General features: G+C 50.0%; 1 protein-coding gene across 1 annotated transcript in view; it reads right to left on the bottom strand.

The window, feature by feature from the left end:
- SAMTOR (S-adenosylmethionine sensor upstream of mTORC1) overlaps window positions 1-9,890 on the bottom strand; it is a 47,546-nt gene extending 37,656 nt beyond the window's left edge. Inside the window, exon 1 of the mRNA XM_073651952.1 lies at window positions 9,629-9,890. Coding sequence (XP_073508053.1) covers window positions 9,629-9,806 — 178 coding nt within the window. The 5' untranslated portion in view covers window positions 9,807-9,890. The remainder of the gene's footprint in view (window positions 1-9,628) is intronic.
- Window positions 9,891-16,034: the final 6,144 nt, after the last annotated feature.

Genomic DNA, 16,034 nt, shown 5'->3' with positions numbered 1-16,034 from the left:
TCCAGACCATGTTTTTAACCAAACAGCTCTACGGGCTGAGTTGGAAAGCGCATTATTTCTGGCCGCAAATCTGACCGATTCCGCTGAAGCATCGGCCATAAAACTTGTTCCCATTTTTAATAGGGGCAATGATTGAAGGAGAGATTCCCTCGGGGTGCCATCTCATAGATCTGGCAATAGATGTAGCAGCGATATTAGATTTAATAATTGCTACTGAAGCTTCCCAGGCTTTTTCCAAAAGTCCATCCGCCTTCATATCCATTGGATCTTTAAGTCCTGATGAGTCTTCAAAGGGGATAGAGGTTTTCTTGACCACCTTAGCCACCGGGACGTCAATTTTAGGAATAGTGTCCCACACATTGGTGTCCTCTGGGTCAAAAGATAGTCGGGCGGAAGTCTCGTGGTATAGAGAGTCTCTTCTCCACATCCTCCCATTCCTCTAGTATCATATCCTTCACATGGGCATTAACAGGAAAAACCATGGATCTCTGGGTTCTAAGACCACCAAACATCTCATCCTGAATGCTACTGCTCTTCTACGTTTCCTCTACCTGCATCGTGTTTCGGACTGCTCGTAGACAAATATCCATACCATCTGAGTGGAACACGTGTCTTTTCCGTTCCCCGCACTGAGGTGGACTAATGGTCTCACTGTCAAGAGTCGCCAGATGGGTCGACTTCACCCTCAGAAGATGGAGGCTGCAGAGACGCATTGGAAGCCTGAACCTCTTTGATTATATTACGGATCTCGTTTAATAAAGCCCCGTGCTCCTCCTTTAGCATGGAGGTTCTACACTCAGCACATAGACGCTTTGTAAACGAGTAGGGAAGACTGATTTTACAATCCAGGCACCTCTTGGATTTTACTGTGGCCTTTTTCATTGTATCCTTCTATTTCTTAGAAGGAGGTGGTAACTTCCCAGATAGATCCTATAAAAAAATATGGAGGGCCTGGTAAGAGTAAGCTCCATTAACCATATAAAAGGAGGTAATGGTACACTCACATGACTGTGGGGCGATCCAGGGAGGGTATCAGGGTGAGACATCTCTGCCATTTTGCTGTCAGGGGTGCCCAAGCTGTCTTTGTGCTCCCCAGCCCCCCTTCCTATACCTTACCTGGTTGCCCAGTCATTTTCCCTGCTCCCTGGCGTCTGGTCTTAACCGCGGTTTGAATTTCCCACGCGACCGCCACCGGAAGTAGCCATCCCGAACTTCCGGTTTCGACGCCGGGCGGTCCCGGAGCCAGGAGAAGCCGGACCTGCCCGAAGCAGGATGCAGAGAGCTCCGGCGATGGGGAAGTGGCACCCGGAGGCTCCAGCACACCAGAGGGCTGAGGGACTCCTGACCGGGAGTGTCGGCCCAGGACCCGCTTGGCAGCAGGAAGGAGAGAGCCGTGGCCCCCCCGATCTCCCCGGGGTCCCCTGAGGTATCTCTTGTCTTCACACCAGTGCTCCTGCACCAGCGCTCCTCCTGTACTCCCTGTCCTGTGTAGGGACAGGAAAAACACTGAGGAGGTTGGGGATGGGAGGGCTTTTAACCTTTTGTGCTTCCTGTCCCTACTACACAGGATATGGTATTACTCCTCCTAAGGTGCTGTCATGGGGACGCACTGGAAAACTGCACTGAAGTTCTTAAGTTAAAAAATAAATAAAAAAACATCTTGGCAGAAATACAAAAAACGACAAAATTAAACACCCAACTATTATAATTTTTTCTCAAACACACTATTCGAAATGCCACCGAAAACATTTCAAAATCAAAATGCTGTGTGCAAACCCAGTGTAAATTCCATGTATGGGAAGAATAATGGCCCCCATACATATCAGATAGCTGTCAGCGGAACTACTCCTCTGGCAGGGACTTATAGCCCAGAGAACAAAAAGGATTGGCTGAGGGAATCCGACAGGTTTACTTCTTTTCTCCTCCAACATCAGATGTTGGGGAAGAATCAGGAGGCCCCCATACACATAGATATTGTTGGGATCAGCCAACCGAGTATGGGGCATCAGACTGACCATACAACTTAGGACGGATACACATCCACATTTTCTGGTCCAAGTATGGACCACAATTCATAGGCTGGCTGTTGACCTCCCAACCCACCTCAGAAGCATCATAAGAAACACAGATGTGCGTATCCGGACTTAGACTGTTGCCAGCCAACAGTTTTAACTTCTGCCCACCACAGCCAAGATACCCACAGACGTATTTCTTCTCTTAATATGGAAAGGGTTTAAGCTACTGCCAGATTCCTCGGGTGGTAGCTTATTGAACAAAAGAATCAAGATATGTTGAAATCCAACCAATCTATCTTTCCCCTTGACATCTATCAGGGAGAGCCTCATATTCATTAGGCTATTGGCTTTTAGATTGGAGCCAACTTATGATCTAATGTACAGTAATGATTACATTGCTACATGTGAAAATATTAGGATTAAAAAGGGTTAAAGAATAAATCACAACAGTTACATAGGTTCAGCCTTTTTCTGAAAATTATACATTTTGTCACTAATTTAACTATAACTCACACTGTTATGTGTACTGTGGAAATCATCCAGCCCATGAAAGCTGTTATAGTGTCGGCCATTACTACCTCTTGGGGTAGGGCATTCCACAGTCCGACTGCTCTAACTGTAAAGAACCCTTTCCCGTTTAGGTGCCAGAATACTTTCTTCCACCCATAATGAGTGCCCCATGGTCCTTAGTATGGTGTTTGGGAGGAATAAGTCATGTGCTAGTCCTTTGTACTGACCACACATATAAATGAAATCTCCTCTGAGACGTCGTTTTTCTAAGCTAAACAAGCCCAATTTTTTCAACCTCTCATCATATGAGAGGTCTTCCATACCTTGTAATAATCTAGTTGCCCGCCTTTGAACTAACTTTACTTCTGAATATCTTTTTTAAAATGTGGATTCCAAAACTGGATCCCATATTCCAGATGTGGCCTCATCAGTGATTTATAAAGGGGTAACAATACGTTGGGATCGCAGGCTTTTCGCTCTCTTTTTATACATCCTAAAATCTTGTTTGCTTTTGAGGCTGCTGCTTGACATGGAGTACTGCTGCTCAGCTTACTTGTAACCAGAATACCCAAGTCCTTCTCCTGTTCTGTAGTCCCGAGTAGACTCCCATTTAATGTATATGCAGCAATAGGATTACTCTGTCCTAGGTGTATTACTCTACATTAAACCTAATCTGCCAAGTGTTTGCCCATTCAGTCATCTTATCCAGATCGCTCTGCAATATTTTAATGTCAAGGTCAGATTTTAATATCCTACATAGTTTGGTGTCGTCAGCAAAGACTGACACTGGGTGTATACAACTTTTTCTATAAAAAACAGTTGTTTAAAGGTGCATTTACAGTTAATGATTATTGGGAGCGAGCATTCCTAAGAACAATTTTCTTCCCTATAACCAGGGCTGTGGAGTCAGTAAGACAAACCTCCGACTCCTCAATTTCCATGACTCCACGACTCCCTCATAGATGGCTCATGTTTAAGTGATAAATTTACTGTAGCACAGATTTATCTCAGCTAAAAGTCTAGACCCTTAGATCAGGAATAGGACATTTCATAACTTTCCCAAATTCTTATGAAAAAAAATATTCCTCACAAACTGCATTGAACTACTGTACCCAATTTATTATATATTTTAGGAGTCGAAGTTGGTCCATTTTATACCGACTCCAGAGCCCTGCCTATAACCATCCAGTCTAAACAGGCAGCCAATCACCCGATGAACGAGCAAAACACTCATTCATCGGGTGAAATGATCTTTCAGCATATTTAAAAATAATCGCTCTCAGCAACACATCTTCCAGTGTAAACAGGATCTGTGCTGCCAACAATAAGTGCAGAAAACAATTACTGATTGTTCAGTGTACATTATAAGTGCATTTGGCCTGTCTAAACAGGCTATTAAACCATCACCGGTCAGCAAGTGTAAAATAGCCCTTCGTTCCCCAATTTCTTGCAGATTCAATTTGTTTCTCAAGTGTTGTAATATAATACAATATTCAGAGTTTTCAAACTTTGACCTGTTTTATATATAAAAGAACCTCAGAAGACATAAAAAAAAACAAAAAACGGCCACTCATCATATAAACTGGTGATGTTGTAAGACTACCATTATCTTGAAAAACAGACTAGTGTATGTAAAGTAGTATTAGCATCCAAGCCAACAGGTCATAAATAGTCTTTGATCCACTGAAAGCAGACATTAGATAAGATATTTATATGGTAAAGAAGCAAAGTACACCCTGCGCCCCACTGATCAGCTGTTTCCAGCTCTGGGCTGATGTAAACAAAGAGTGAATGGAGCAGAACAGTACAGTTCTGTTCTCGGGTGTATTGGTGTGAATGGGGGCTGAGCTGCAGAACCTGAACGTTCACTACACAGTAAATGAAGCGGTGTGGTTTGGCTGCGTTCACTGGTAAAAACAGTCGATCGGTGGTAGTGTATTGTGCCAGACCTCCACTGATCTGATATTGATGACCTTTCATAAAAGGATTGAGTACAGCAAAATGATTTACAGGACCCTGGTCCAGCAGCCACATCCGTTGTTGTTGGCTGCCGAACTTGAGGCCGGCATCATCCTCCTACTGCTGGCATTCCCAATGCTTCTGCAGATTAACAGGTTTGAAGGGATGTCATGCTTTCATTGCATCACAACGACGACGTCACGCTGAACCTACTAATGAAAAGATGTGCTGGGGAGGACGGCAGGCAAGAGGGGACTCACAGGCTTTGGTCCAGGAGCTATAGACGAGGCCACTGAACCAAGGTCCTGCAAATCTTTCTGCTCAACTCTAATGAAGATACAAGACCAGATTCTGCACCCAAGTTGTCTTGAAACTCATTGACTTTTCATATGAGAACAGGGTGTATGATATCCCATCCAAATGTTATAAAAACAACAGATTATTATCCATTTCATGGAAAAACAAAAACCATTAGAAGAATGAGAAGCTTCACAAGTCCTTACACATTGCAGAAACCCATTCCCACTGTATGGGGCAAAGGCTCATGTGGAGCCGCAGGAACATCCAAGCAGAAATCCCCAAACTTTCTGCCACAAATCCTCTTGTAAATGTAATCTGGATTTCAAATCTGAAACATGTGAGCACAATCTAGGTGGGCAATATGTCACGGGTGTGTCAGATGTGACAGACAGTCGCCTTGCAGTTGGTTGCAGAAGATCTCCTCGTTTGGCATTACAGACACCTTCTTGAATCTGTCTCACTCTAGGACACAGCGGCTACCTCCCTCCTGCTAATTGACACTCAGGCCTGGGTGTTTAAATACTGTTTGCAGCAGGGTGGTGCCGGTGATATTCACGTTTCCAAGTTCTGGAAAGAATTATTTTCTCGACTGGGGGTATACCTGTCCTTTTCCTTGGCCTTCCACCCTCAGTCAAATGGACAGAGAGAGCGCGTCAATCAGAATTTGGAGACCTACCTCGGAGATTTCATCTCCAAAAATTAGGAGGAGGATTGGGCATCCTACTGACCGCTGGCAGAATCGGCCATCAATAATTATAGTCAAGAATCCACTTTCAGGTCACCGTTCTTTGGTGCATACGGTTACCATCCAGTTTCGTACTTTTAGTGGGAGAGGAGTTTCAGGCGTTCCTGAGGAGGAACGTTTTGCTGCATCACTCTCCTCAGTGTGACGGGGGTTCTGAGTAATTTAAAGATTATGGGAGACCGGTATAAACGTATGGCTGACCGAAAACGAGTGCCAGGTCCAGACCTGAATATGAATGACTTCGTGTGGTTGTCTTCCAAGAATATCAAGTTGAAAGTCCTTTCTTGGAAGCTGGGACCTAGGTTTATTGGTCCCTATAAAATAACTGCCGTCACTAACCCAGCAGCGTTTTGCCTTAAGCTTCCTCAGGCCCTTAAAGTCCACAATGTTTTTCACATGTCCGTCCTCAAAAAATATGTGGAACCTCTTGAGCCCTCACCCCTACCGCCACCCCCAATAATGGCTGATAGTAATCTGTAGTTTCAGATTTTTAGGGCGGTAGATTCTCGTCTCCTACGTCGTTCCCTACAATACTTGGTGCACTGGAAGGGTTATGATCCAGAGGAGAAGATGTGGGTTTCAGCATCAGAGGTGAACGCTTCCAGGTTAGTTCGTTCATTTCACATTTTTTATACTGGGAAATCTGGTCCTGAGGCCACTCGTAGAGGGGGGGTACTGTCAAGGGTTTGTCAGATGTTACAGACAGTCGCCCTGCAGTTGGCTGCAGAAGATCTCTTCGTTTGGCATTACAGACACCTTCTTGAATCTGTCTCACTCTAGGACCCAGCGGCTACCTCCCTCCCGCTAATTGACACCCAGGCCTGGGTGTTTAAATACTTTGCAGCAGGGTGGTGCCGGTGATATTCACATGTTTCCTTGTGAAGCCTTGGAGCTGTTGCAGTCTGCTTACTTCCTAGCTGGAGGTAGGACGACATTTGGTGTAATCTCTCTGAAGTAGGCTCAAGCCAAGTTACTTTTCCCAGTGTGTGTCTTCCTTGTTGTCTTTAGTTGCTAGTGGGGACTGACTAGTGCTCACCCTCCCCCCCCTTCCCTGTCCAAGGCCAAGCGCTAGGGAAATACAAGGATAGGTTCCTGTGCAGTGATTGGTGAGGAACAAATATAGGGACGATAGGGGAGCCAGGGTGATCTCAGATCAGCCTAGGAGGTCTCCACTCCCCCTTACCCTAGAGTCTGGGCTCCCTTTCTCTCTTCCCTTCGTATTGCACTTAGCCTTTCCCACACCTCGTGTGACACAATAGTCACAGGCTTCGGGCCAAAAACTATAAGTTGTGCAGCACAGTGTGGGTTTTATTAGGTCACCGGTAGAGCGAGTACTGCACTGTGTGGGTATCAGGTCACCAGGGTATTACTACATCAGCAGCACTACACTGTATGGTTATTATTAGATCACCAGAACTGCACTGTAAGGGTATTATTTTGTTATCAGTGTATTAGTACATCACCAGGGCTGCTTCACTGTATTGGTATCAGGTAACCGGTATATTACTACATCAACTGCACTGTATAGATAATAGGTCATCAGTGTAATATTACGTCACCAGCACTGCACTGTATGGGTATCAGGTCACAAGTGTATTATTACATCAGCAGCACTGCACTATATGGGTGGGTTAGGTCACCAGTGTATTAGGTCACAAATAAAGCACTGCATGGGTATTATTAGGTCACCAGAACTGCACTGTAAGAGTATTATTAGTACAGCACCAGGGTTGCTTCATTGAATGGGAATCAGGTCACCAGAGTATTATTACATCAGCGTTGCACTGTATGGGTATCAGGTCACAAGTGCATTATTATGTCACCAATAACGCACTGCACTCTATGGGTATTAGGGCACCAGAACTGCACTGTAAGGGTATTATTTTGTTACCAGTGTCTTACATCACCAAAGCGGCTTCAGTTTATTGGCATCAGGTCAGGAATGTATTGTTACATTATCAGCACTGTATGGGTATTAGGTCACCAGTAGAGCACTGCACTTTATGGGAATTATTATGTTAAGTGTATTATTACATCACCAGTACAGAGCTGCACATCAGCAGCACTGCACGGGTATTATTAGATCACTGGTGTATTTTTATGTCACCAATAAAGCACTGCACTGTATGGGTATTACTAGGTCACCAGAACTGCACTGTAAGGGGATTATTTTGTTATCAGTGTATTAGTAAATCACCAGGGCTGCTTCACTGTATGGGCATCAGGTCACCAGTGTATTATTATGTCACCAGTACAGCACCGTAAGGGTATTATTTTGTTACGTGTATTAAATCACCAAAGCTACTTCCCTTTATGGGTATCAGGTGACAAGTATTACATCATCAGCACCGCACTGTATGGAGCACTGCACTTTATGGGTATTATTACATCACCAGTACAGAGTTGCACTGTGTGCTTATTATTGGGTCATCAATACTGCACTGTACAAGGGTATTATTACATCACCAGGGCTGCTTCACAGTATTGGTATGGTTATGTCACCAATAAAGCACTGCACCGTATGGGTATTATTAGGTCACCACTACTGCACTATGTGTGTTATTAATACTGCACTGTGTGTGTATTATTAGGTTACCAATGAATTAGTAAGTCACCAGGGCTGCTTCACTGTATGGGCATCCGGTCACTAGTGTATTATTACATCATCAGCACTGCACTGTATGGGCATCCGGTCACCAGTGTATTATTACATCATCAGCACTGCACTGTATGGGCATCCGGTCACCAGTGTATTATTACATCATCAGCACTGCACTGTATGGGCATCAGGTCACCAGTGTATTATTACATCATCAGCACTGCACTGTATGGGCATCCGGTCACCAGTGTATTATTACATCATCAGCACTGCACTGTATGGGCATCCGGTCACCAGTGTATTATTACATCATCAGCACTGCACTGTATGGGCATCAGGTCACCAGTGTATTATTACATCATCAGCACTGCACTGTATGGGCATCAGGTCACCAGTGTATTATTACATCATCAGCACTGCACTGTATGGGCATCAGGTCACCAGTGTATTATTACATCATCAGCACTGCACTGTATGGGCATCAGGTCACCAGTGTATTATTACATCATCAGCACTGCACTGTATGGGCATCCGGTCACCAGTGTATTATTACATCATCAGCACTGCACTGTATGGGCATCCGGTCACCAGTGTATTATTACATCATCAGCACTGCACTGTATGGGCATCCGGTCACCAGTGTATTATTACATCATCAGCACTGCACTGTATGGGCATCCGGTCACCAGTGTATTATTACATCATCAGCACTGCACTGTATGGGCATCCGGTCACTAGTGTATTATTACATCATCAGCACTGCACTGTATGGGCATCAGGTCACCAGTACTGCAATATAAAAGGTATTATTTTGTTACCAGTATATTATTATTCCAAAGCTGCTTCACTATATGGATATCAGGTCACCTGTGTATTTTTATGTCACCAGTAGAGCACAGCACTTTATGGGTATCAACTCACTAGTGTATTATTATTACATCATCAGCAGTACCAGTGTATTATCATGTCACCACTGCACTCTATGGGTATTAGGTTCCCATTAAGAAAGCTGCACTGAATGGCCACCCAGGCATCACCAGTGCGCAGCCGCGAGGGCCACCCAGGCGTCACCAGTGCGCAGCCACGAGGGCCACCCAGGCGTCACCAGTGCGCGGCCGCGAGGGCCACCCAGGCGTCACCAGTGCGCGGCCGCGAGGGCCACCCAGGCGTCACCAGTGCGCGGCCGCGAGGGCCACCCAGGCGTCACCAGTGCGCGGCCGCGAGGGCCACCCAGGCGTCACCAGTGCGCGGCCGCGAGGGCCACCCAGGCGTCACCAGTGCGCGGCCGCGAGGGCCACCGTGATGACGTTAGGGCAGTGATGCATGGGTATTATTACATCACTAGAGCAGTGCTACACTGCATGGGTATTATATCACCAGAGTATAATGACGTCATCAGGGCTGCACTGGATGAAAGCGCTGGCCCCAGTACAGTGGATACAGCAGCCTGCAGCGAGGAACAAGCACTGAGGCCCCTGTACAGTCTGGGCCTGCTCGTACCTTCCATATACTTCCTCCGCAGGCTCCGGTGCACGCTCTTCACCACTCCGGACAGCTTCTCCTGCTCCACCTTCATGTCCCGGGCAGACGGCACTGGCATTGGCGGTGTGCCGGTGTTCTCCCCCCTGTTACCGGAGAGCGTATCCCCGCCGCTCTGCACCGTTCTGCCCGGCTCCATCTCTGCTCCCCGGCTACAAACAACAGACCTCCACACCCCCTCAATTTAACTAACAGCGCCAGCAACAGGCGCGTCACCACAAGAGCGGCTTCCTATAGGCTAGACTCACAGCAGCTGCTGCCTAGCCTGACCAATGAAAAGTCGCCCTTGTTTTACAGGCCGGTGATCAGCCAATCACAGTTTGTTTTGTTCTACTCAGGGATTTTTAACTTGTTTTGTTGAAATGTTAGCAGAAAGAAGAACCCCGTGAGTGGGGCGGGGCTGCCGGGAGAATGACGATTGGCCCCGCCAATGAGACGCCTCGGCCCGCCCCTATCTCTGCACACTGCTGCTCTTTGTCTGTTACCGGGCATCTGTCCGTGTACGTGCAGCGGCCTCACTCCTGGCTCAGGTCACTGGCAGTGGGGCCGGCGTTGTAATCTCCTCACTGGAGCATTACTATTGGTGTGCAGGACACTTCAGGGACAGTGTGGACGGGGCCCTGGTGAAGGCGCCGGACTGGGCCTGGCAGGTGATACAGCCTGTTCAGAGACTGCCCAGTGGTCACCCAGGGGGAAGTTCTGTTCTGTCTCCAATATGTAAAGGGATATTCCCATCTCTGCCTTCCATGGCCCAGATAGGAATCAGGGTTAGCTAGTAAAGCGGGTTGTAGAATCCGGTGAGCGGAGCTGCAATACGTGCAGGTGCCAGAGAAATGACTGGGTGGCACAGAAATAGGTAATAGGTACGCGGCTGGCAGAAAGCGCGAGTCATAGACACATTGTAGAAGGAAAAGGATCGCGCCCCATCACTGCAAGCGCTAAGATCGCTCCCCGGCACTGCAAGCGCTAAGATCGCTCCCCGGCACTGCAAGCGCTAAGATCGCTCCCCATCACTGCCAGCGCTAAGATCGCTCCCCATCACTGCCAGCGCTAAGATCGCTCCCCATCACTGCAAGCGCTAAGATCGCTCCCTGGCACTGCAAGCGCTAAGATCGCTCCCCGGCACTGCAAGCGCTAAGATCGCTCCCCATCACTGCAAGCGCTAAGATCGCTCCCCGGCACTGCAAGCGCTAAGATCGCTCCCCGGCACTGCAAGCGCTAAGATCGCTCCCCATCACTGCCAGCGCTAAGATCGCTCCCCGGCACTACTAGCGCTAAGATCGCTCCCCATCACTGCAAGCGCTAAGATCGCTCCCCGGCACTGCAAGCGCTAAGATCGCTCCCCGGCACTGCAAGCGCTAAGATCGCTCCCCGGCACTGCAAGCGCTAAGATCGCTCCCCGGCACTGCAAGCGCTAAGATCGCTCCCCATCGCTGCAAGCGCGAAGATCGCTCCCCATCACTGCAAGCGCTAAGATCGCTCCCCGGCACTGCAAGCGCTAAGATCGCTCCCCATCACTGCAAGCGCTAAGATCGCTCCCCGGCACTGCAAGCGCTAAGATCGCTCCCCATCACTGCAAGCGCTAAGATCGTTCCCCGGCACTGCAAGCGCTAAGATCGCTCCCCATCACTGCAAGCGCTAAGATCGCTCCCCGGCACTACTAGCGCTAAGATCGCTCCCCGGCACTGCAAGCGCTAACATCGCTCCCCGACACTGCAAGCGCTAAGATCGCTCCCCGACACTGCCAGCGCTAAGATCGCTCCCCATCATTGCAAGCGCTAAGATCGCTCCCCGGCACTGCCAGCGCTAAGATCGCTCCCCGGCACTGCAAGCGCTAAGATCGCTCCCCATCACTGCAAGCGCTAAGATCGCTCCCCATCACTGCCAGCGCTAAGATCGCTCCCCATCACTGCAAGCGCTAAGATCGCTCCCGGCACTGCAAGCGCTAAGATCGCTCCCCGGCACTGCAAGCGCTAAGATCGCTCCCCGGCACTGCCAGCGCTAAGATCGCTCCCCGGCACTGCCAGCGCTAAGATCGCTCCCCATCACTGCCAGCGCTAAGATCGCTCCCCATCACTGCCAGCGCTAAGATCGCTCCCCGGCACTGCAAGCGCTAAGATCGCTCCCCGGCACTGCCAGCGCTAAGATCGCTCCCCGGCACTGCAAGCGCTAAGATCGCTCCCCGACACTGCCAGCGCTAAGATCGCTCCCCGGCACTGCCAGCGCTAAGATCGCTCCCCGACACTGCAAGCGCTAAGATCGCTCCCCGACACTGCCAGCGCTAAGATCGCTCCCCGACACTGCCAGCGCTAAGATCGCTCCCCGACACTGCCAGCGCTAAGATCGCTTCCCGCCACTGCCAGCGCTAAGATCGCTCCTCGGCACTGCCAGCGCTAAGATCGCTTCCCGGCACTGCCAGCGCTAAGATCGCTCCCCTGCACTGCCAGCGGTAAGATCGCTCCCCGGCACTGCAAGCGCTATGATCGCTCCCCGGCACTGCCAGCGCTAAGATCGCTCCCCGGCACTGCCAGCGGTAAGATCGCTCCCCGGCACTGCAAGCGCTATGATCGCTCCCCGGCACTGCCAGCGCTAAGATCGCTCCCCGGCACTGCAAGCGCTAAGATCGCTCCCCGACACTGCCAGCGCTAAGATCGCTCCCCGGCACTGCAAGCGCTAAGATCGCTCCCCGACACTGCCAGCGCTAAGATCGCTCCCCGGCACTGCAAGCGCTAAGATCGCTCCCCATCACTGCATGCGCTAAGATCGCTCCCCATCACTGCATGCGCTAAGATCGCTCCCCATCACTGCATGTGCTAAGATCGCTCCCCGGCACTGCAAGCGCTAAGATCGCTCCCCGGCACTGCAAGCGCTAAGATCGCTCCCCATCACTGCCAGCGCTAAGATCGCTCCCCATCACTGCCAGCGCTAAGATCGCTCCCCATCACTGCCAGCGCTAAGATCGCTCCCCATCACTGCCAGCGCTAAGATCGCTCCCCATCACTGCCAGCGCTAAGATCGCTCCCCATCACTGCCAGCGCTAAGATCGCTCCCCATCACTGCCAGCGCTAAGATCGCTCCCCGGCACTGCCAGCGCTAAGATCGCTCCCCGGCACTGCCAGCGCTAAGATCGCTCCCTGGCACTGCAAGCGCTAAGATCGCTCCCTGGCACTGCAAGCGCTAAGATCGCTCCCTGGCACTGCAAGCGCTAAGATTTCTCCCCGGCACTGCAAGAGCTAAGATGATTCCCCTGCACTGCAAGCGCTAAGATTACTCCCCGGCACTGCTATCGCTAAGATCGCTCCCTGGCACTGCAAGCGCTAAGATCGCTCCCCGACACTGCCAGCGCTAAGATCGCTCCCCGACACTGCCAGCGCTAAGATCGCTTCCCGGCACTGCCAGCGCTAAGATCGCTCCCCGGCACTGCCAGCGCTAAGATCGCTTCCCGGCACTGCCAGCGCTAAGATCGCTCCCCTGCACTGCCAGCGGTAAGATCGCTCCCCGGCACTGCAAGCGCTATGATCGCTCCCCGGCACTGCCAGCGCTAAGATCGCTCCCCGGCACTGCCAGCGGTAAGATCGCTCCCCGGCACTGCAAGCGCTATGATCGCTCCCCGGCACTGCCAGCGCTAAGATCGCTCCCCGGCACTGCAAGCGCTAAGATCGCTCCCCGACACTGCCAGCGCTAAGATCGCTCCCCGGCACTGCAAGCGCTAAGATCGCTCCCCGACACTGCCAGCGCTAAGATCGCTCCCCGGCACTGCAAGCGCTAAGATCGCTCCCCATCACTGCATGCGCTAAGATCGCTCCCCATCACTGCATGCGCTAAGATCGCTCCCCATCACTGCATGTGCTAAGATCGCTCCCCGGCACTGCAAGCGCTAAGATCGCTCCCCGGCACTGCAAGCGCTAAGATCGCTCCCCATCACTGCCAGCGCTAAGATCGCTCCCCATCACTGCCAGCGCTAAGATCGCTCCCCATCACTGCCAGCGCTAAGATCGCTCCCCATCACTGCCAGCGCTAAGATCGCTCCCCATCACTGCCAGCGCTAAGATCGCTCCCCATCACTGCCAGCGCTAAGATCGCTCCCCATCACTGCCAGCGCTAAGATCGCTCCCCATCACTGCCAGCGCTAAGATCGCTCCCCGGCACTGCCAGCGCTAAGATCGCTCCCCGGCACTGCCAGCGCTAAGATCGCTCCCTGGCACTGCAAGCGCTAAGATCGCTCCCTGGCACTGCAAGCGCTAAGATCGCTCCCTGGCACTGCAAGCGCTAAGATTTCTCCCCGGCACTGCAAGAGCTAAGATGATTCCCCTGCACTGCAAGCGCTAAGATTACTCCCCGGCACTGCTATCGCTAAGATCGCTCCCTGGCACTGCAAGCGCTAAGATCGCTCCCCATCACTGCAAGCACTAAGATCGCTCCCCATCACTGCAAGCGCTAAGATCGCTCCCCATCGCTGCAAGCTCTAAGATCGCTCCCCATCGCTGCAAGCGCTAAGATCGCTCCCCATCGCTGCAAGCGCTAAGATCGCTCCCCATCACTGCAAGCGCTAAGATCGCTCCCCGGCACTGCAAGCGCTAAGATTACTCCCCGGCACTGCAACCATAATCCAAAAGGAGAAAATTCAGCACCACTCAATGCTACATAGGTGCTAACCTTTTGTTCCAGCCTGAATAGACTAAGCAGGGCAGACAGCATCCCAGTCGGCCAACCCAGTTTTGTGTGAATACACGCTTTCTCAAGGCCTCGGAAACATGATGGCTCGCTGTGCTGTTCCTGTAACGTCCATTCATTTCTATGGAAGTCACACAAACATGGTGGCTCATTGTGTTGTTCCTGTAACGTCCATTCATTTCTATGGGAGCCACATAAACATGGTGGCCCACTGTGCTTTTCCTGTAACGTTCATTCATTCAAAAAGCAGATCGGCTCCATTCATTCTCTATGGGACTATTGGAAAAAGCCAAGCGCATGGCACGGCGACCACTAGTATCTGCACCAATAGGCATATTGACTCCATTTATTTTTAATGGGACTATTGGAAAAAGCCAAGCACAGGGCATAGTTTACACTTGTTTCCGCACCAATGGGCAGATTGGCTCCATTCATTCTCTATGGAATTGTCGGAAAAAGCCGAGCGCAGGGTACGGCAGCCCCTTAGGGAATGAATGGAGCGATGATCGATCATGTGTGCTGCCTTTCCATTCTAATAGGGATAACTTGTTTTCACCAAACAGCTTCTTTTACCAAAGTCAAGAGACCCTGCGGTCTTGCCGGTTGTTGCAATGTGAGCATTATCCGTGTTTCACAGTTATGTACAGTACAGACCAAAAGTTTGGACCCACCTTCTCATTTAAAGATTTTTCTGTATTTTCATGACTATGAAAATTGTACATTCACACTGAAGGCATCAAAAGTATGAAATAACACATGTGGAATTATATACTTAACAAAAAAGTGTGAAACAACTGAGAATATGTCTTATATTCTAGGTTCTTCAAAGTAGCCACCTTTTGCTTTGATGACTGCTTTGCACTCTCTTGGCATTCTCTTGATGAGCTTCAAGAGGTAGTCACCGGAAATGGTCTTCCAACAATCTTGAAGGAGTTCCCAGAGATGCTTAGCACTTGATGGCCCTTTTGCCTTCACTCTGCGGTCCAGCTCACCCCAAACCATCTCGATTGGGTTCAGGTCTGGTGACTGTGGAGGCCAGGTCATCTGGCGTAGCACCCCATCACTCTCCGTCTTGGTCAAATAGCCCTTACACAGCCTGGAGGTGTGTTTGGGGTCATTGTCCTGTTGAAAAATAAATGATGGTTCAACTAAACGCAAACCGGATGGAATAGCATGCCGCTGCAAGATGCTGTGGTCGCCATGCTGGTTCAGTATGCCTTCAATTTAGAATAAATCCCCAACAGTGTCACCAGAAAAGCACCCCCACACCATCACACCTCCTCCTCCATGCTTCACGGTGGGAACCAGGCATGTAGAGTCCATCCCTTCAACTTTTCTGCGTCGCACAAAGACACGGTGGTTGGAACCAAAGATCTCAAATTTGGACTCATCAGACCAAAGCACAGATTTACACTGGTCTAATGTCCATTCCTTGTGTTCTTTAGCCCAAACAAGTCTCTTCTGCTTGTTGCCTGTCCTTAGCAGTGGTTTCCTAGCAGCTATTTTACCATGAAGGCCTGTTGCACAAAGTCTCCTCTTAACAGTTGTTGCAGAGATGTGTCTGCTGCTAGAACTCGGTGTGGCATTGACCTGGTCTCTAATCTGAGCTGCTGTTAACCTGCGATTTCTGAGGCTGGTGACTCGGATAAACTTATCCTCAGAAGCAGAGTTGACTCTTGGTCTTCCTTTCCTG

This window comes from Phyllobates terribilis, unplaced genomic scaffold (genome assembly GCF_046119375.1).
Source record: "Phyllobates terribilis strain yellow unplaced genomic scaffold, ASM4611937v1 Scaffold_11__3_contigs__length_659146591, whole genome shotgun sequence".
NCBI classification, from domain to species: domain Eukaryota; kingdom Metazoa; phylum Chordata; class Amphibia; order Anura; family Dendrobatidae; genus Phyllobates; species Phyllobates terribilis.
This window is presented reverse-complemented; position numbering and strand designations above follow the sequence as displayed.